This window comes from Humulus lupulus, chromosome 1 (assembly GCF_963169125.1).
Source record: "Humulus lupulus chromosome 1, drHumLupu1.1, whole genome shotgun sequence".
Taxonomy (NCBI): Eukaryota; Viridiplantae; Streptophyta; class Magnoliopsida; order Rosales; family Cannabaceae; genus Humulus; species Humulus lupulus.
Genome location: NC_084793.1, coordinates 64,202,006 through 64,224,782, shown reverse-complemented (window position 1 = coordinate 64,224,782; position 22,777 = coordinate 64,202,006). Strand labels below are relative to the sequence as shown.

Sequence of the window (22,777 nt, the reverse complement as noted above, 5' to 3'; positions counted from 1 at the left end):
CACACAATTTCATCTCAGAATTTACTTCACTACGGATGAATATCTAATATATTCAAACTCTTCTAATGTAGAGTCCAAGAACTTTACTTAGCTAAGATAGATAATAGTATGATAGTATTTATAGCATTATCTTTGTTACTATGGATTTTTGGTTCAGACCGGGAATTATTTGGACACTCATAGTAGTACTTATAGATTTTCTAAGTTTAATCTATAGTTTAAGAATATTAAGTATAACCTAAGGTTTGATTAAAGTGACTGATATTAAGGATTATATTTATTATATTATAAGGTTTAGACATCAACCAATAGGATTTTAAGCACATGTTATGAATGGTGATTAAGGATTAAGTATTTTTGGGGATTAAATCTAATAAGGAGTAAAATTTGAATGTTATAGGGTCAGTCAGCAGCTTTGAATACGTTGAGGGCTTAGTCAAGGCTGTTTACTCCATTCAAACTTAGCTAAAAATGTGTAATTTCGTGTTTAATTATTCAGCGTGTGCCGATATATCGCAGCTATAGGGGGCGATATATCGCAGCACGTAAATACGGAAAACACGAAACGATGCACGATCGCCTCGGGCATACTGGCCCAGGCGATATATCGCCTACAGGGGGCGATATATCGCCTCCTTCAGCATGAATTCAAACTCTTTTGAATTCATTTCCTTTCAGCAATTCAAACTCCTTCAAGAGTCCAACATCTTTTGAACGAGTCTTCAGCCTCTGCTGAACGATTATTCAAATGATTTTCACCTAAAAAGCCATTATTTTTATTCAAGTAAAATCAAGATATTTTCATTCCCAAACTCTATAAATAGGACCTAGTACCCAGCCATTATTCACCATTTGCTCTAAGTTCAGAAGCTGCTAGTGTTAAGTGAGTGTGAGAGTGTAAACACCTGGTTTGGGAAAAACTATAAGCTTAAACATCATAAGCTTATCAAACACTTTGGGAAGGGAGTTCTATAGTATTTCGGTGGAGGTTAGATTGATCTTGCAAATCTTTGAGGTAAACCCGAAACTCTACTTCATTTATTTCATGTTATTTCCTTTCTCAAAACCTTCTACTCAGTCCCCTAACCTCATTCTTATTTTGGTTAGGGAATCCAAGTTCTTAAGCATATAAGTCGGTAAGTATGTTTTTTATGGTTTAGTCTTTCCATCCTTTTCATTTCTTCTTCTTCTTTCAACTCACTCTTGTTCATTATGGTTTTAGGAGTGTTCCAAAAGTCCCAACTCAGTCCATTATATCCCGGTAACTTTGGTAAGGAAAATAGGCTAGAATCAATATGCTATGTGCTTATGTTATCTATATGTTTTATGTTATTAAATGTGTTACGATATGTATGTATATTTGTAGGCTTGGGTATATGACCCATATGGCTAACAAGACCCCAAATGGGTTATGGGCATATGACCTACTTAGCTAGTAGGAACCCACTAATTCCATGGGCATATGCTTGTTTAGTCTATGGGACCCCAAGTAATAATGGCCATTATAATAAGTGTATGTTATATGTATTATGTTAAGTCTTTATGTTTCTTATGAAATTTATGTGTATGACTATGTGTTAGATTTTCCTTGCTGGGCATTAGGCTCATTCCTTTCTGTTTATGTGCAGGAAATAAGCTTTAGAGGTGGAAAGATTCGTGACGCTTAGAGGATGTGTATCGATGGTGAATGGAGTCAAGGGGCCGAGCGTTATTCGATTCGAGGATGTAGTCTTGTTTATGTTTTTTATGGTTTTAGATGTATTTTTCCGCATTTTCTATGTAACTCTTTTTACTTTAAGTTATTTTTGTTTTAAAGACAATGGGTACCCATATCCTACTTATTTTTATGAAAGTAACCTTTGTTTCTACAAGTTTATAATAAATTATGGTATTTTCGCAAATGTATGTTTTAGTAAGAATTTGTATGTATAGTTCGATAATGGTCTAGATTAGTGGGTCATTACATCTAATAGTTTGTAATGACATAACGGATTGATACATACCTCATACCAAACAGCATAGCTGAGGATCCAATATTATCCATGGAGGCTGCTTGATAAACGTCTTTCGAAGTGATGAAGATATCCTCGCGTTCTCCTATAAACTCTGGGTCAACGGGAACTTGTACAACCCCATCTATTCCTTTAATGGAATAATACTCCTTCACTATAAATTTTAGACTCAGATCAATTTTGCCCCATTGGTTATCTGTTAACCAATTTGAAGGTTCTGGTTGAGTTATTTCAGCGAGGATGACTACGTGAGATCCAACTGATGATAAATGTGGGCTTGGTGATAGGGATTTGTGTTTAGATGAAGATGGACCCTACATAATAGCATTTAACATATCAATATAGTGTACCCATTTAAAAATAAAATTTAAATATCTAAGCAAATAATTTTATACCTGACAAGCAACAATTAAATTTTTTGGCCAAGGCAGGAATGTGTCTCGTGTGTCCCCAACATATCGTATATTACCAAAGGGAATAGGGATCTCAGCTTCTTCTTGTAAGACATCTATAAGCCAAACCCTCACAACTGAATCATCAAGTACATTTCCATGGACGGTAATTTGGCTACCCGTGTTTGGTACAATGATTACACCCTTATCTACCACATTGTCAATATTATCAGAACACAAACAAACTTCATAGCTCGGTGGTGGCGGAGAATCATAAATTGATGATCCATCATCTTCATCAAAAGGATAGTCTTCAGTTTGATGAAAATGATCATCTGCATTGGGGGCAGGTCGATAGACTTCATCACCTGTATTCTCATAATATTGTCCCTCATCATTTGTATTCTCATAATATTGTCCCTCATCAAATTGCCCTTCATCGTAGTATCCACACTCATCGTTTTCCTCATTATATTCTTCATTTTGAGCTAATTCCTCTTCTGTCCTAAATTTATGTCTTTTTAGCTCTTCAATCTCAGCTTTTAGTCGAGCAATCTCCTCTCTTGCAGTCATTGTTTTATGATTTTTTCCAAACATTTTGGAAACGGTCGCAGTGAACCTACAAAAAAAATCAATAAAGTCCATCAATAAACCAATCTAAATAATTCTTAAAAGAAAACAACTATTATAAATTATCATACCTGCCAGCTCGAACACGACCTGGGTGTTCTGGTGTCCCTAATGCTTGAGTCAAGATGCCATCTCGACCCTGAGCTGTAATTTCGCCACGACTCAATTTTCCTTTGACGTCCTCCTACTCAAGATATTACTTGGTTAAATTAGTTTATATAAATAAAAACAATATATTGATTGTAAAACCTTAGAAAACTTACTATCTTTTTGGCAATCTATCGGTCTAGCTCTGTCACGAGAACTTTATTTTTTTCACGCGATCTAAGCCAAACTTGATACCTCTCTGGATTTTGAATATTTCGTTCTTTTTTCTGCAATGTACAAGATAATTATAGTTATATGTTGCGATAATATCAACCATTATTTAAACTATAATATCAGTTATACTTACCAAATCTTCTCTTATATTAGCCATTCCTCTACGAGAGGTTCGATGCCTTGACTTCATTAGTAATGCACGTGCTTTTTGTTCTTGATGCACTATTTGAAACTCTGGACTTAGACGACTAGTTACAAATTTTAACCATTCTCTCTCATCAATTATATCGCTATACCTCTTTGAGGGAAATTTGAGTTCTTCCATCATACCCATTTCAGCCAAAGGTTTGATGTACTCGGTAGTGAGTTCACTTTTAAAATCTCTCATTATTTGACCAGCTTTTTTCAAAATCTCACGTTTGAAGGTTTGAGGAATTTTGTGACCACCCTGAGAATATAATTAAGAAAAGTAATTATTAAATTTAGATATCACACATAAATAAATAAATATCATAATGATAATTTCTTACAATGATATCCTCCCATAGACCATCTTTCAAATCTTGTGGGACCTTCCTCCAATCACCTGAGTTGATAGAAATCGTGGCTCATACTCTAGATGCAAGATATGATATCATGTTTGTATACACATCACCTATTGGTTGTCCCAAATCGTTCTATTGAAGATTTTTCTTGATTCCTTTGGCTTTTTGTTGGGTCATGTAACTCATTCTTGTTTTACCATGACCTTGTTGTTTCTCTTTGTCATCTCTTTTATCCGCCATCTGCATCACACAAATTAATAATCACAAGTGTTAATGCATTATACAAATAAATAATCACAAGTATTAATGAATTATATAACTTACTAAACATGTTTTCTTCTTTTTCTTATTTTATATCTGGTCAATTCACAATTGACCCATATTCCTTCTTTGATGTCGGTTCTAAGATAATCACGATCATCGGTATCGCTTTCATTATCATTATCCTGAATATTCTCAACTTGTTCATGTATCAATTTTCCAACAATGAAACAGTCATGATATAAATCATAATTTTCATTGTACTCTTCTTTTTCTGAGAACTTCCACTCGGGAACTGATAAAACAATGGACCATGTATCATTAACTGGATCAAGAATGTAAAACACTTGTTTCGCTTGGGCAGCCATGATAAAAGGATCGTTCTTGCTTCCCTTCTTGCTTAAATCAACCAGAGTGAATCCAAGTTTATCAGTTTTAACTCCAGTATTGTTGTCTACCCAAGAACATTTAAGAAGAGGAATACGAAATAATGAATAATCTAGCTCCCATATTTCTTCAACAATCCCGTAGTATGTCATTGTGCCTGAAATTGGGTTATTATCTTTTGCACTGGCAAAATGCATAGCTTCTGCAACTACACTTACTCCACTATTTTGAACCAGCCGAGCATCAACTCTTGAATTAGTATGAAATCGTTTCCCTTCAACAATGTAAGCTTGATGCTTTATTACATCAATGCTTGGTCCAAGAGATATGCACTTCAACTCAGTCGACAGTCCATGATTTTTTTCTCCCAACTTCGTCAAAATTGTATTCTTCAGCCACTGGCAAAACGTTTTATTATGCTCATCTATAACCTATTTTTGTTTATTTTTAATCTTGTTGGGAATCATCGACCGTAATAACTCTATGTGATCACTGAAACATAAAAGAAATAACAGAAAGTTTAAACAACAAAAAGAAAATCACTACTCTAATATATATGATTGAAATATATTTTCTACTTACATTATATATGATTGAATCTCAGGATTATTTTGCAACACAACTAATTGAGCTTGATCTAATTCTGCCCTAGACACGGTGATCACTGTTCCATTCCCTCGTAGTCCTTTATCAACTCCATCTGAGTTATTCCGTGGTTTGCTGATTCCGATTGCCTCAACCCCACTCATGTATTCTGAGAAAAATTCTACTGCCTCTTCCGATATATAACATTCAACCATACTAGCTTCAGGACGATAATGATTACGCACATAACTTTTCAACACCTTCATACTTCTTTCAAATGGATACATCCATCTCGCCCAAACTGGTCCACACAACTTGGCTTCCCTTACTAGATGAACCATTAAATGTATCATAATGTCAAAGAAGAATGGCGGAAAAAACATTTCAAGGTTGCATAGACTTTCCACTATCTTACAATGCAATGCATCCAATTTTTTCATTTCTAATTATTTTCCGCATAAATGATTGAAGAATATGCAAACATTCGTTAAACAATCTCGAACTTTTTTCGGTAATACTGACTGAATAGCAATCGGAAGTAATTGTTGCATCAACATATGACAGTCATGTGATTTCATACCCATCAGCCTCAAATCTCCTATGGATACCAAGTTTATCGCTAACTCCATTTTCTGCTTTTATGTTGTAAAATTTTACCATCATTGGTAATCTTTGTTTCAGACAACCATTGAATAATGGTTTATCTGCATCTCTAACCAATTTATCAAATTTTGAAGGATCATCAACAAACTCTTCTTGTGCTTCATCGAGCAATTCCATAGGATGATCGTCAAAATCACTAAAACCCAAATCATCAACCCCTCGCCTCCCGAATGGATATGGATTATTATTTTTCAATGATTCCCCATGCCAATACCATGTATGATAACTTGTATCAAATCCCCGACAAAATACATGATTTTTTATCATGGTAATATTTCCTTTTGTTCCATTACCACAATCTATACATGGACAATGAATTCTTTCCGGATCACTACAATTTGTTTGGAAAAATTCTAAAAATTGGTTGAATCCGTCTTGAAATTGTTGTGTTTCTCTATTCTCAAGAATCCATGACTTATCCATAATGATAATATCTACCTAATTCCTAAGTTGATAATGAAAAGAAAATTAATATAGTAATTGAAAAAATTATGTTCAATTATTAAATTATAAAATGAAATGGGCAGAGTTTTATTTATTTCTATAACATATCCAAAATTCATATGTATTTACAATTTCAACAAAAATAAAACATTATTATTATATATAGTAACTTATAAAACATGTTCAACTAATATCATAAAAAAAAATTGGGCAGAGTTTCCTCTGTATTTATAGCATATCCCAAGTTATCTACCTATAAATTCACATCAAACAAAACATATAACAAACAACATGCATGTTCTCAACCATAAGTCACCGCAGCACACAGAAAATTCACAGATCCTACTTCACTAAGACACACATGTTCTCAACCTTCTGTTATCTCCGCAGCACACAATTTTATCTCAGAACCTACTTCACTATGGATGAATATCTAATATATTCAAACTCCTCTAACAATAGTTTGTAAATATAAAAAAAAATAAAAAATTAAGTAGTAATTATTACTCACCTTCAAAATTAATATTCAACAATTTCAACCTCACACTCAAACAAATATTTCCTACAATAAAAAGTTAAACATTAGTAAATATATGGTAATTGAATTGATCCTAAAATAATATAATTAATAAAAATATACTTTAAAAAAACCATTACCTAAATAATATACAAAATTATGCAAGCAATAATTTTTAATATAAAAAATTATGTAAACAACATTATTATAAATAAAATAATACAAAAATACCCTAAAACCGAAATATACATTAAAGAAATCAAGTTTTAGTGATCAATACACGTTTTAAACAATGAAAATGTCTTCCAATCCTATATAAAATTTCAAAAATATTAAAAAAATAACCATATAAACATACATTGAAACCACCGTTAAACCCACACAATATTTCTTCATTTTTACCCTAAAACTTCAAAATAACTCAAGATTAAGTATATTTACATGATTTCAAGCTTTAATATGCAAGAAAATGGAAAAAAAAAAAAAAAAACAAACAAAAAAAAATGGACAATGTGGGGCTTACCCGTGGCTGGGGACGGTGGTGGGAGCTTCGGCCGTGCCTCTCTGTGAAGGGATGAACATGTGCAAATGAGAGGGAAAAATAGGGTATTGTGCTGAAGTAGGTGGAGACCACTTTTCTCCGTGATTCTATACCCAAAACCGCAGAGAAAAGTGCACTTTTCTCTGTAGTTTTGGGTATAGAACCGCGGAGAAAAGTGTAGAAAAGTACTACACTTTTCTCTGCAGTTCTAGATCCAAAACCGCGAAGAAAAGTGACTCATTCAAACTTTTCACTGCGTTCTTTTTTAAAACCGCAATAAAATAGGGCGCGGACATTAAATATAATTTTTTTGACTCTTTCAAACCTTTTCTCTGCGCTTTTTATTTATTGTTGAAAAAAAAATGCAGAGAAAGCCTATATTTGTAGTAGTGAAATCTGGAGAATAAAATTGATAAAGGCCACTATTAAAACCATATGATGGGATGGGACCATATCTAGAGTCCAAGAACTTTACATAGCTAGTTAGATAGTAGTATAATAGTAATAATAGTATTATCTTTATGACTGTGGATTTTTGGTTCAGACCGGGATTTATTTGGACACTCATAGTAGTACTTGTAGATTTTTTAAGTTTAACCTATAGTTTAAGAATATTAATTTTAACCTAAGGTTTGATTAATATGACTGATATTGGGGATAATATTTATTATACTATAAGGTTTAGATAAGAACCAATTAGATCATAGCACGTGTTATGTATGGGTTATTAATGATTAAGTATTTTGAGGATTTAATTTATTAAGGGTAAAATTTGAATGCTCTAAGGTCAGTCAGCAGCTTTGAAAACGTTAGAGGGCTTAGTCAAGGTTGTTTACTCAATTTAAATTAAGCTAAAAATGTGTAATTTCGTGTTTAAATAATCAGCGTATGCCGATATATCGCAGCTATAGGGGGCGATATATCGCAGCACGAAGATACGAAAAACCCGAAACGATGCACGATTGCCTCGGGCATACTGGCCCAGGCGATATATCGCCCCTCTCAGCACATTTTGAAAGTTTTCAAAATCATTTCCCATTCAAACCTTCAACCTCTTGATAAGTCCAGCACCTTTCTGAACGAGTCTTCAGCCTCTGCTGAACGATAATTCAAATTATTTTCACTTAAAAAGCCATTATTTTTATTCAAGTTAAATGAGATCTTTTCATTCCTAAACTCTATAAATAGGACCTAGTACCCAGCCATTATTCATCTATTACTCTAAGTTCAGAGGCTGGAAGTTGCTAGGTGAGTGTGAGAGTATAAACACTTGGGTTGGGAATCATAAGCTTGATCATCATAAGCTTATCAAACACTTGGGAAGTAAGGTTTTATAGAATTTCTGTTCAAGGTTTAGATTGGTCTTACAAGTCTTCAAGGTATTCCCACACTCTAGTTCATTGGTTTTATTTCATTTAAGTTCTTATAGTCTTCTACTCAGCCTTCTAACCTTATTCTTATTTTCGTTAGGAAATCTAAGTTCTTGAGCACAAGGTTTTGGTAAGTATATTTTAATAGTATAGTTCCTTCATCTCTTTTTCTTCAATAGACTCACCCTTTCATAAATGGTTTTTAGGAGTGTTCCAAAGTCCTAACTCTGTCCTCATATCCCGGTAACTTTGGTAAGGAAAATAGGATAGAATTTATATGTTATATGTTTTTATATGTTATCTTATGATTTTTATGTTATGAAATATGTTATGTTAAGTATGTTTGTAGGCTTGGGCATATGACCCATATGACTAACAAGCCCCAAATAGATTATTGGCATATGACTTGCTTAGCTAGCAAGACCCCACTAATCTAATGGGCATATGACTTGTTTAGTCTATGGGACCCCAAGTAATAATGGCCATTGTAGTATGTATGTGATATAAGTGTTATGTTATGTTTTTATGTTTTTTTATGAAATTTATGTATATGGACTATGTGTTAGATTTTTCCTTGCTAGGCATTAGGCTCACTCCTTTTTGTTTATATGTGCAGGAAAATAGTCTTAGTGGCGGGAAAGGTTCTTGGAAGCTTGGAGAATGTGTATTGAGGAGGAATGGATTCAAGAGCCGAGCGTTTCGATTCGAGGATGTAGTTTTGTTTCTTATGGTTTTTACATGTATTTTTCCGCATTTTATTATGTAAATCTCTTTTCAATTATGTCATGTTTTGATTTTAAAACAATGGGATCCCATATCCTACTTGATATTTTATGTAAGTTTAACTTTTATCTTTACAAGTTTCTTAATAAAGTTATGGTCTTTTCACTTGTAAAGATTTATTAAGGATTAGTGTTATGTATAGTTTTCGTTAATGGTCCAAAAGTCTAGAGTAGTTGGGTCATTACACCATAAAACCTAATAAGTTTTTTCATTTGAAGTGTGAAACGTAGAACCCACTGATTGAAAGGGCATCAAACTAGACTAACAAGGAAAAATAAATAACTGTTTTCATATTTACCATATAAAAGCAGCTTTTTATAAAGTCAAATAACTTAAGAGATGTTCATGCATTCACAAAGAGCATTGCTATATGGCACCCATGATGCCCAGCAATACCTTAGGTTGATTGGTGCAATGCAATTAAGTATCGGGTCCCACATATTTTTATGTTAAATTAAAATAAGAGGGACTCGATACTATATTGCACCAATAACGGTATGCTATGTAAGGTGGTGTTGTGGGACTCGATACTATACTGCACCAATAAAGGTATGCTATGTAAGGTGGTATTGTGCACCAATGGTACCCATTAGCATTAATCATTCACAAAACCAAGGGAACCTAAAAAAAAGACCACAAGAATAGGTGGGGAAAAACCTGAAACATAAATAGCCAGTAACAGCTCCAATACACACAAAACTTCTAGACAACTACAAAACCTAACAATAACTAAAACCCATATCAAAAAACAAGCCTAAAAATCAACATAATAGACAGCTAGTCACCTATAAGATCTACATTAATATATACCATAAGAAACAATATACAGAAGATACCACTTAGAATACCTTATACAAAAGCATTTCCCCATGTTCACAACGTTCATTATCAGGAGGAAAATCATCTTCTAGTGTCCCTTCATATGCTTCCAGAATTTCAACTGCTTTTAAAGCACTAACAAGAAAAAATAAAATTTAATAGACCAAAACTTATACTCAAATTTAATAACCCAAACACACAACCAAGAAGAATTTATCCACTGAAAATGTAAAGAGGAACTATTCTTACATATTTACATATGCTGTGTAGAAAGAAAAAAAAGTATTGTTTGTATACATATATAATACTTAAACACATGTACAAAAGAGAGGAATAACATTTTCTAAAAGCAACAGATGGACTGTATTAACTTCCACATGATTTATTTGATCTAGATTTTTAAAAGGTTCAGCTTACATCATACTATTTAACTGACTTTTTGACAATAAATTCATAACATGAATTACAAGTGTAATTTTTTACTGAGAACAGCTGCATGAACCATGACAGCGTATTAGCAAAAAATTAACAGCAATGGCATGACCAATGTCAAAACCAATGTTTGAAAATATGAATTCATAGATCTACAGTCTATAGTATAGAAATTTCCAGTTGTGTTTAAAGCACGAATCAATTTGAATTATGAATGAGAGAACATAAGTTTGGAAACTTCTTGGTTGTTTATATCAAACATTAAGTATTTGAGTAACATTAGTAAGTGGGACCAACAAGAAAAACAATTTAGGTTTGTCACTCTAAATGATGGCCACTAGAAAGATAAATATATAAATATATATAAACAAAGGATCAATAAATAAGGTCAAATTCGTACTTTGAGTTTAAATGATGAGCAACAGCAAAGCCGATCCAATTCATACGATGATTTGATTTTAGAGACAAGAGTTGTTGTCTTGTCTCGACAAACCCTGCCAAATCTTGCATTTGCGCCTGTACCACAATAGATAAAGAGCCATCATTAACCAAAACAAATTAAGGATTTAAATCAAGAAAAAGGCACTACTCACAAAAAATGATGTAATAAACAAGCATGATATTAGCAGCTATATTTAACAAGTGTCATGTATTCCAGATAACTTTGAAACAGAAAATATAAGTGCTAAACTTCAATATTGTTTTTAAGTTACCAACAGAGCATAAGTCTCTAAAAGAAGAAAATTAACATCAAAAGCATACCTGTAACAGTGACAGATCCCGCAAAATTTCAATATTGTCTGGATCGATCCTTAATGCATTTCTATAGTATTTGATTGCCTCCCTGTATTCTTTATCGGACCGATAAAGAAGACCATAAACATGCCAGCATACATGACTTTTAAGATCATTCTGCAAAGAGACAAAAAAGCCTTAAAGAACTAAAGACCCTACTGATTTTGAAAACAAAATAGAACATTAAAATTTTAGACAACACCCTCACCTTTAATCCTTGCTGAACAAGCTCATATGCTTCAGATTTACGGTCCATGCAATTTAATGTCAACCCCTTCATTTAGACTTCAAAATTCTATTAACTTAAAACACTAATATAGCTATAATTTTTCAAGCAAGGATAGTGATAACTAAACTTGTTGAAGTAGCACTAATGAAATTTAAGTTGAGCTTTTTATGTCCCACGACATAAAAAGCAACATTCCATCATTATTCTCACAGAACCATCAAAATAGAAAAATAAATAAATAAAAACGATGAAAATAAAAAATTCGCATACTAATTGGACTTTCAGTTGCACCTCTCTCTATTAACACCCAAATTTCTGGTCCTTGCACTTCTGCTTGCTCATCCTATGAATATTTATTAATTATAATGCAAATATAGAAATAAAAAACAGAATGAACTGCACTTCAAATCTCAACCCTCGTACATGTATTGATTAAAATGTACATGCATTCAGGTCATTTCTCAAGCAAAATTCATTCAATTGCCACTCAAATTCCACAAAGCTAACATGATAATCGCATCTCAAACAAAATTTAACCAAAAAAATTACAAATAATACACCAGCTAAATGTAAGTCCCGTACATACACACATACATATATAAAAAAAAAAGAATTAATCATTTTCCGCAAGAATAGAAATGAAAAAAGTGTGTTCACAGGAAAAACCTCGAGTGAGAATGTAGATAGCGCTGCAATGGCTTCTTCCACAGGAACAACCATAGTAGTAGTAGCAGAGGTCTTAGCTACGATCTGACAAAAATTGAATCATCACAATTCGGCAAACATTTTGAGCAGAAGTAGAAAATGGAATTGCTCAAAGTAGTCAACATATTCTCTTCACACACACATATATATATGTATAATTATCCAAAATTCATGGCTTACCGGATAACTTGGGAGAGAGGAGATCGGAAGAGAGAGAGTGAGTGAGTCACATTAGGAGACGTTGCTCTGAACTCTGGCTCGTCTCCTCTACTTAGTTAGCGCTATCCGGATGGGGGTGGTTAGAGAAACCACTAATATTAATGATTCAATCAACTATTGAAATCCATCAAACCCATTTCAGAAATTTCCCAAAAACCATCATCCAAATTGAATAAAAACCCAATTTTTTTTCTAAAAGAAAAATCATCTCGTATCTCATTGAAGGATGATTTGGGTGGGCTTGGATTCTCAAGAACAGTGGGCAGGGCACTAACCACCGAGCTAGCTCCATCTATCAATCTTCTTCGGTTTCCATGGAAACCACCGCACATCATCGTTGTGAGCCACCGCATGCCGCCATGAGTGTAGTCGTGGTCTCCCATGGAAGTGAGAGAGGAAGATAGGGGAGACATGGAGCTTGAGAGGAGATGATTTGAGAGAAATAGAGAGAAAGATGAAGGGGCGGCTGAGAGGAGAGAGGCACGTATAGGAAGAAAAAGGGATTAGGGATTTTTACTTTATTAATATTTTTTAATATAAAAAGTTTTAAATAGATAAGAGAGAAACGTGAAAATTTAATGTTGGCGCCCAAAATTTTGAGTCACCCACTTTTTACCTGGCATAATATTTTTTTAATTCTATTAGATTTTAGTGTTATCCTATGCCTTTTTTGGTGTAGTGAGGTTCTTCTTGTAGGACCCTTTGACTCTCTTGATGTTCATAAGGGTATCTAATCCTCGTGAACTCAAGAGATGCCTTGCAAGATTTTTTTTTTATAAGGGTCTCTTTTAGGACCTTTTTTTGTTATATACTCTGCCCCCCAAGTGGTTGGCGAGATTTATCTCTTCGGGCACTTTGATCATTTTGCTCATGGGAATTGGTAGTGGTCGAACCCTACCTCTCTAATGGGAATTGGAAACTTTCCCTTAATCTTGCCTAAAATCAAATAAAATAAAGAAAATAAATCAATGGAACAAGATGTCAACAAGCTGAATAAGGAAACTTTTCTCCTTGCTTTTCCAATCTCCCACACACCTATCCTCTCTCTCTCGTCTCTTTCATTTGTTTCCTTTTCTCTATGTGAACACTAGTTCTTCTATAATCCTCTATAATTGGTGATTTTCTAAAATTAGGGAAATCACTCACATTCCCACAATTTAGTCTATGTTCGTGTTATTCCACTTGCATGCTCACCATGCATGCCATGCACTTGCACAGACACAACCATACATGCTCTTCTCTACTTACCATGCACTCACATACACACAATCAAAACACATGTACAAGCAATCACAAAATAAATAAAACAATTTAAATCAACTCAAATAATTACCACTTAACACTTAAATAAATAAAAATAAAATAATAAAAAATTTTGGTTCGCTACAACACCGGACATTGTGGTATTTAAATACCGGACTGACTATAAGTTATTTTCTTTTTGTTAGTTCAGTTATAATTTTTATACAATGGTTTTTTTTTTATTTTGTGACTAAGATTCTTGCTTTGTATAGTCCTCTGGAATAAGTATTGAACGATTGTTTTTGGATACTGTTTGTGGGAAGATTCTTGATGAAAGTGTGTCTGCGCGAAAAAATTTCATCAATGATCTTATTATCTGTAAAAAGGTATGACTTTGATCGCTATTTGTGCTTTAATATATTACCCTATAAAATATATATTAATATTCTTATGACCTTGTAGATACATATTCCCATCCACATTGAAAGTAAACGTCATTTTATACCATTTGTTGTTCGAGTAGACATTAACGTTGTTGAAATTTGGGATTCTCTTCCTCGGAATGGTAGATCCTGTGGGGATAAACTCGTTATGCCAGTGGTTAGTTGTTTTCATATAAATATGTAAATTTAAATTAACGTTCTTCTAAGTATTTGATGTTGGATCCATTTTGAAATATGTATTCTCACGTCCTTCTCTATCAAACCCTGCACATCATTTTCATTACCACAATATCAGCTTACTACAATTAAAAATGAGATTTTACAAAATTTTCATGATAAATAGGTTAATTATTAATGTTGTTTTATAAATATAGGAAATACAACAAATAGAAATTAGCAATAATGAAATGAAGTAAATAGTAAATAATTCATTTAACTTCACCACAAATTTAAAACAAAATGAAATAAAGACAACCAAAAAATAAAATATTACAGACAATGGCGTCGGAATCCACCAATATTTCCTTTTTACCATATGAGTGAAATCAATCAGAGAGAAAAACTTTGTTATTCAATAATCGAGTGTTACAATACAACCCAAAATACAATACTGAGTAATATAAAAAAAGAGCTGAAGTTAGTTAGGACTCTAACAAACTAACCATGTGGTCTAACTAATCAACTTAAGCTAACAGAATATATAACTAAATCTAATAGCCCCCCTCAAGATGGAGTGTACAAGTTAAAAACACCCATCTTGGATACAATTGTAGAAAAAGGGGTAGGAAATAAAGCTTTAGTAAATATGTCAGCTAAGTTGTTTTGAGACGAAACATGGATGAGTTTTAAGGATCCTTGTTGAACCTTCTCTCGGATGAAGTGGCAGTCTATTTCGACATGTTTGGTGCGTTCATGATAGACAGGATTCTCACTAATGTGAATTGCTGCTGTGTTGTCGCAATAAAGGTAAGCTAGATGATTGTGAGAGATTCCAAAATCCTTTAAGAGAGCAAGGACCCAAGTGACTTCAGAGGTTGCATTTGCCATGGCATGGTATTCAGCCTCTGCTGAAGAGCGGGAGACTATTTGCTGTTTTTTTATTTCTATGAGACAAGAGAAGAGCCTAGGAAGATACAATACCCGGAAATGGAGCGTCTAGTGTCTTGGCAACTTCCCCAATCAGCATCTGCAAAAAAAGATACTTGAACATTGGTTGTAGATAAACTTGTTTCAGCATATGCTGAAATGTTGGGAGACGTATCTGATGGGAAAAAAAGACCTAGACCAGGAGTACTTTTAAGATATTGTAGAATGCGCTGTGTAGCTTGTAGGTGAGGTACTCGAGGACAAGTCAAAAATTGACTTAGGTGATTAACAGCATATGATATATCTAGTCTTATTATTGTAAGGTAAATCAGTTTCCCAATCAAGCTTCTGTAAGTAGTAGGGTCTTGTATTGGATCTCCTTTATCTTTGCTAAGTTTTAGATTGGGTTCCATGGGAGTTGAAGCAGGTTTTGCTCCTAGGTACCCAGTTTCTTTTAGTAGCTGAAGTATAAAGGGTCGGTGAGAAATTGAAATTCCTTTCTTGGTTCTGCCGATTTCAAGGCCTAGAAAAAAACGAAGGGAACCAATGTCTTTTAGTTTGAATTTGGAGTTTAAGGCTTGTTTGAATAGAGTAATGGCAGAGTTATTGTTGCTAGCAACAATGATATCATCTACATATACAAGAACATCCAAAAAAAGAAATTTTGTTCTCTTTATGAAAAGAGAATGGTCTGATGCGGATTGATAAAAACCATCATGAAGAAGTGTAGAACGTAATTTGTCATACCATTCTCTAGAGGCCTGTTTGAGACCATAGATGCTCTTGGTTAGTTTGCAAACTGAGTTTGGTGGAACTTTGTAACCAGGAGGTACTTTCATGTATACTTCCTCATGTAAATCTCCATGTAAGAAGGCATTATTTATGTCTAATTGGCAAATGTTCCAATTGTTCATGGCAGCAAGAGCAAGTAGGATTTTTAAAGTATTGAACTTTGCTACAGGTGCATAAGTTTGGATGTAGTCGACACCTTGTTTTTTATTGTAGCCTTTGGCTACTAAGCGTGCTTTATAGTGTTCTACTTCACCATTGTTCTTGTACTTGATTCTGTATACCCATTTGCACCCGATAACCTTATGACCAGGTGGAAGAATGGTGACAATCCAAGTTTTGTTCCTTTCTAAAGCATCAATTTCAGTGTCCATGGCTTGTTGCAAATGGGAAATTTTGGAAGCTTCAGTATAGGTTTCTGGTTCAACTTCCGAGTATGCAGCTAGTATGGCAGCTCTGAAAGGAGATGTTAATTTGTTATATGAAAGATAATTTGATATGGGGTGTTGGGTGGAAGATGTGTGACATATGTAGTCATGTAAGTGGGATGGTTTCTTGGAGATGCGCCCAGTTTTAGTGTAAAAATTTGAAGGGCTGGCAGCTGGTTTGGAAATAGAAATGTCAGCTGGTGTGGAAATAGGTGCGCCCAGTTCAGCTGGTTTGTCAACTGAGGGTGCAGCTGGTTTGGAAACTGAAGTTACAGCTGGTTTGGAAGGTGATATTGCTGCTGGTTTGTTAACTGAAGTTGCAGCTGGTTTCGAAATAGATAAGTCAGCTGGTTTGGAAATAGATGTGCCCAGTTCAGCTGGTTTGTCAACTGAGGTTGCAGCTGGTTTGGAAACTGAAGTTACAGCTGGTTTGGAAGGTGATATTGCTGCTGGTTTGTTAACTGAAGTGGCAGCTGGTTTCGAAATAGATGTGTCAGCTGGTTTGACAGCTTGTAAGTTCATGTTAATGGGAAGAATGGAAGAATTGAAACAGTGATCAATATCTTCCTGAGATGTTTGAGACAAAAAAGGAAAAATGGTCTCATGAAAAATAACATCTCTTGAATGATAAATTTGATTAGTTTGAAGGTCAAGTAGAGTGTAGGCCTTCATACCGGGGGGGTATCCAATAAAAATAGAGGCTCGACTTCTTGGTGAAAATTTATGTCTATGAGAATTTAGAGTGGAGCCATAGGCTAAGCACCCAAAACATCTTAAATGATCATAGACTGGGGGTATTTTATAAAGTATTTCATATGAAGTTAAGCCTTTTAACAGGGCTGATGGAATTCTGTTGATTAAGTATGTACTGGTCTGAATGATATATGACCAATAAACTAGGGGTATATGAGATTGGAAACAGAGAGCCCTGGCAACATTTAGAATGTGCTGGTGTTTCCTTTCGACCACTGAATTCTGTTGTGGTCTTTCCACACAAGAGTGGTAATGAATGATGCCTTTTGAGGGAAAAAAATATTGCATGTTCAGCTCCTTAGCATTGTCTGAACGGACAACTTTGATTGGAGTTGAAAATTGAGTGCAAATCATGTTGAAAAAGGAAGGTAGGACAATTTGTGCTTCCGATTTTGTTTTGAGCATATATGTCCAAGTAAACCGTGATTTGTCATCAACTATTGTGAGGAAATATTTATATCCTTCTATGCTAATTATGTGAAATGGTCCCCATATATCTATATGGATCAAATCGAAAATTGCTTCAGTAAAATTGTTGTTAGAAACAAAAGGTAGTTTCTTTTGTTTTGCTAAGTGGCACACAGAACAATGGTGATTCGGTTGAAAAGAAGAGTCAATCTTTTTATTGAAAGTATTAGAAATGTACATAGAAGGGTGACCAAGGCGTTTATGCCAATGATCTACATTGTTATGATGAAAATTAAAATGAGATTGACTAAAATTGACAAGGGGAGGAATCTCTTGATGCAAAACATAAAGTTTCCCTTGTTTTTCAGCTGTCCCAATCACCACATTCTTCAAAGGATCCTGAATTAGACATGTTGCAGATTGAAACAAGATCAAGTTAGAGGTGTTATTGAGATATTCATTGATGGAAAATAGATTGATCTTGAAATCGGGGACATAAAGGACATTGTGTAAAATAATAGATGAATTGATTTTGACAGAACCAATTTTATGAACTGGTATTTTGGTGCCATTGGGTAAAATAACTTGCTTTGGAAACGAAATGTTAGAAAAAAAAGAAAAACAAGATTCACTGTAACAGATGTGGTGTGTGGCACCACTGTCAATTATCCATGAAAGAGAAAAAAGCTTATTACCAGCCATGTTTGAAGCAGCAGGTGGAACAACAGGTTCAGGCTTAGGGGCTGCTTGAGTTAGTTGTTGGCTGAGTAGAGAAATGAGGTGTTGGCACTGAGTGGAAAGATCAGTACGGACAAGAGTGCCTGGAGTTTCATCAGGAAAAGTGCTAGTGGAAGCTTGATTAGTAGCAGCTTTGCCTTTGTTTTGTTTCTTCTTGTCTCCATAACCAGGAGGAAAGCCATGAATGAAGAAGCATTTGTCCACCAAATGACCTGGTTTGCCACAGTTGGAGCAAGAGGGTCGAGGCTTCTTTGCTCGGGATGAATTGTTCGAAGAAGGAGGACGAATGGAAGAGGCCAGTGAAGAAAGATTAGAAGAACCAAGAGTTCTTTGGCGCTCTTCTTGAACAATCATGGAATACACTCTAGATAGGGTCGGAATTGGTTCATTGAGAAGGATCTGAGCTCGTACAGATGAATATGACTCATTCAGACCTGTCAAGAACTGGAGGACCTGGTTTTGATTGTAGTAATCAAGAAGTGCTTTCATTGCACCACAAGTGCAAGTAGTGTTGGGTTGGAACTCTTTGAGTTCATCCCATAAAGATTTTAGTCTGGTAAAATAGGAGGTGACAGATTGATCACCTTGTTGCAGACTTGTGAGTTGATTTTGTAATTGAAAATTTTGGGGTCCATTTCCCTCATTGAATCTTTCAGCAAGATCATGCCACATATCAGAAGCAAAATCAAAGAACATTATGCTCTGAGATATTTCAGTAGAAACAGAGTGTAATAACCAAGACATCACCATGTTATTGCAACGAATCCAAGAATTGAGAAGAGGATTACCAGGTTCTGGGCGAGGTATTGAACCATCGATAAAACCATATTTGTTTTTCGCAGCAAGGGCCATTGTGATTGCTCGCTTCCATGATTGATAGTTTGCTCCAGTCAGAACAGAAGAAACTAAAACCAACCCAGGGTGATCTCCGGCGCTGAGGAAGAACGGACTGGATAAGTCTTCATGTGCGGGTCGATCAACTGAGGATGGTAGACGTCAAAGATGGGTCGGTGGTGGAATGGAATCACCAGGAGGAAGATCGCCAGGAGAGCCTATTGGATTGGGAATTTCAGAGCCAATATTTGGGCAATTGGGCGGTCTTGTATTATGAGGTCTCCGTGGAGTCGTCGATGGAGGATTCGCAACATAAGGGTTATCGGAGATCAGCTCAGATTGGGAGTTCTCAGTGGGATGAATGCCATCTTGTGAACGAGTTGTAGGTCTGGCCATGGAAGCAAAGCTGGAATGGTTAACGTCTGATACCATATGAGTGAAATCAATCAGAGAGAAAAACTTTGTTATTCAATAATCGAGTGTCACAATACAACCCAAAATACAATACTGAGTAATATAAAGAAAGAGCTGAAGTTAGTTAGGACTCTAACAAACTAACCATGTGGTCTAACTAATCAACTTAAGCTAACAGAACATATAACTAAGTCTAATATACCACGCTCAGATTCCTCAAATGCAGTCAAAATCTCAACAAAAAAATTCAAAACCTAATACCAACAATTAGGTAAATATAGAAAAACTAATTGCTAAAATTAATCCTATTTAGTCAACACGATTTATTAAAACAAACAACCATATACTCAAGGTGACACCACTTGATTCTCTCCCAATGTGATGAAGTCGGGCCTTCTACCAACAACTCTATCGCCCAAAAAACGATCTCATTTTAAAAATAAAAACAACATAACAATTTCAACTATTAGAAAACTCAACTTCAAATTTCATTATTTAACAATAAAAGACAAATCACTGACAAATAATATAATATTCTACATTCCATTATGGGAAGAAGGAAGAATTACTTCAATGGTAAGGTCGGTTCTATCACATATTTCATCAGAGCACAATTAGATACATTCGCACCAACCAAATCTTTCCAACTCAGTACAATTAAATATCATACTTGTTAAAGCAGAATCCAAAGAACAAACTTGAAACATATACATAATTAATTAGATCCTTCCAATCGTTCATAAATCAAAGAAGGCGCAACTTCCACCTGCTTATTCGTTGACACATGTTCTAATTTTTCACCAAAACATTCTACAATACCAATCTCAAAATTATTTCCCAAACATAAAGATGAACTGCCATTCACCTGCTCATGATCCACTGGTAAGTTAATTAACATCTTCCAATTTACATGCATAATAACCTTCAATGTCCAATACGGTGGTCTGCCCCATGGATTTTTCATTATCAACTCCAACACGACTAATTTCAAAGAGCCCACCTACATTCTTAACATTGTTCAACCTACGCTGTTGTGATTTCTTACAACACAGACTCAATTTTTGCTACAGCAATATCACAGCAATTCAAACAATCAATATGATTAAACCAGAAATGAAATCAATTATAAAACAGAGAAAAAATTAAAGAGACAAGACAAAGAAATTTATCCTGGTTCGGATCTCAATGTGAGTCCTACTCCAGCTCTCCCCCAAGGAGTTTCTCCACTATGTAAGGTTGTTAACAAACACCAATTGAGAGTATTACAAACTGAGAATCACACAGAGAAATATTGACTCTCAAAACACCAAGGTTGAGCTGATCGAGATACCATGAATACCATGGTTCTTCATCTTCAAAAGTCTTCTTCTTTGACTCTCTTTCTCTCTCAACAATCTCTCTCAGTTTTCTCTCTTACTCTCTTTTCATTACATTCATAAAATGATATTACAAGGCTATATATAAACTGGTTAGTGAAACTCACACCCCGAGCCAACTAACACTTGAAACATACTTAACTAACTAACAACCTTAACTAACTCTTCCAAGAAAGGAAAAAGAATTCCAAAAAACTAATTTTTTGTGGATTATAAACCACAAATTCCACCTTAATCCATAGAAAATTAGGGATAACTGAACTTGGGGAAGTGAACCTGAGTTATTAAACAGGTCCAAGATTGAGCAAGTCCATGCAATGACTGAACTTGCTCACTGGCAACACTTTGGTTCCTGCATCAGCAGGATTCTCCTCTGTAGGCACCTTTTCCAAACTTATCTCTCCTGCATCTATCTTGTCTCTAATCCAAAACATCCTTATGTCAATGTGTTTGGATCTTTCATGGTAGACAGGATTTTTACTCAAATGAATTGCTGACTGACTATCTGAGAAAACACAAACACTTCCTTTCAGCATGCATATTTCTTGTAAGATTCCCTTGATCCATGTTGCTTCTTTGAAAGCTTCTGTAATAGCCATGAATTCTGCTTCAGTAGTTGATAAAGCAACAACATGTTGCTGCTGGGATTTCCAGTTTATGCAACATGAATTTAACATAAAACAGTAACTGGTCATTGACTTTCTGGTGTCTCTGTTGGAGGCATAGTCAGCATCTACATATCCTTCTAAGTTTAGATCATTTCCTCCCTTTTCGAATTTCAAACCATAATCTGAAGTTGTCTTCAGATATCTCAATAGCCATTTTAAACCTGTCCAGTGGTCTTCACCAGGGTTTGACATAAACCTGCTCAGAATGCTTACAGCATATGCAATGTTTGGCCTTGTGCTTATCATAGCATACATAACACTGCCAATTTCTTTGGCATAAGGGATTTCTTCCATTTTCTTCTTTGACTGATCATCCTTTGGTGATTGTTCTGTAGACAGAATAAAATGGCCAGCTAAGGGAATCTGAGTTTCCTTTCCACCTTGCATGTTGAATTTCTTTATTACCTTTTCAATGTATGATCTCTGAGTTAGCATCAGGCTTCTTTCTTTTCTGTTTCTTAAAATTTCGATGCCAAGTATTTTCCTTGCTGCCCCCATGTCTTTCATTTCAAATTCACTATTCAGAACATGCTTGAGCTTGTTTATCTGATTTTGATCCTTTCCCATGATTAACAAATCATCGACATAGATTAGTAAGAAAGTAGCAGCTTGTGACTTCAAATTTGTGAAATATAGACAAGTGTCAAAGTTGGATCTGACATAACCAAACTTAGTGATTACTGAATCAATTTTCTTATACCATTGCCTTGGGGACTGTTTAAGTCCATATAGAGATCTCTTCAATAGGCATACCAGCTCTCCTTCCTTCGATTCCACCTTGAATCCATCAGGCTGATCCATGTAGACTGTTTCTTCAAGTTTACCATTCAAAAATGCTATTTTCACATCCATTTGCTGTATGTCCCAATCCAATTGAACAGCTATTGCAATCATCATTCTTATTGTTTTCATCTTTACTACTGGGGAGAAAATTTCTTGATAATCTAC

The 22,777-nt window shown here is 34.7% G+C and overlaps 2 protein-coding genes across 3 annotated transcripts; both read right to left on the bottom strand.

The window, feature by feature from the left end:
• Window positions 1-10,271: 10,271 nt before the first annotated feature.
• Window positions 10,272-12,735, bottom strand: LOC133793427 (N-terminal acetyltransferase A complex auxiliary subunit NAA15-like). 2 transcript variants are annotated; one of them, XR_009874822.1, is made up of 4 exons: window positions 12,612-12,735; window positions 11,465-12,476; window positions 11,103-11,218; window positions 10,272-10,405 (listed from the first exon to the last, which is right to left on the bottom strand). XR_009874822.1 is itself a non-coding variant. In XM_062230793.1 (4 exons), exons 1-4 carry the CDS (start codon window positions 11,775-11,777, stop codon window positions 10,291-10,293), a joined length of 453 nt encoding a protein of 150 aa, XP_062086777.1. In that variant the 5' UTR covers window positions 11,778-12,028; the 3' UTR covers window positions 10,276-10,290. The 2 variants fall into 2 exon arrangements, 1 of the variants encoding a protein (XP_062086777.1); XM_062230793.1 differs by lacking the exon at window positions 12,612-12,735 and having other exon boundaries at window positions 10,276-10,405; window positions 11,465-11,614; window positions 11,706-12,028.
• Window positions 12,736-18,658: 5,923 nt separating this feature from the next.
• On the bottom strand, window positions 18,659-19,389 carry LOC133815701 (uncharacterized). The gene is made up of 2 exons (XM_062248511.1): window positions 18,750-19,389; window positions 18,659-18,690 (listed from the first exon to the last, which is right to left on the bottom strand). Exons 1-2 carry the CDS (start codon window positions 19,387-19,389, stop codon window positions 18,659-18,661), a joined length of 672 nt encoding a protein of 223 aa, XP_062104495.1.
• Window positions 19,390-22,777: the final 3,388 nt, after the last annotated feature.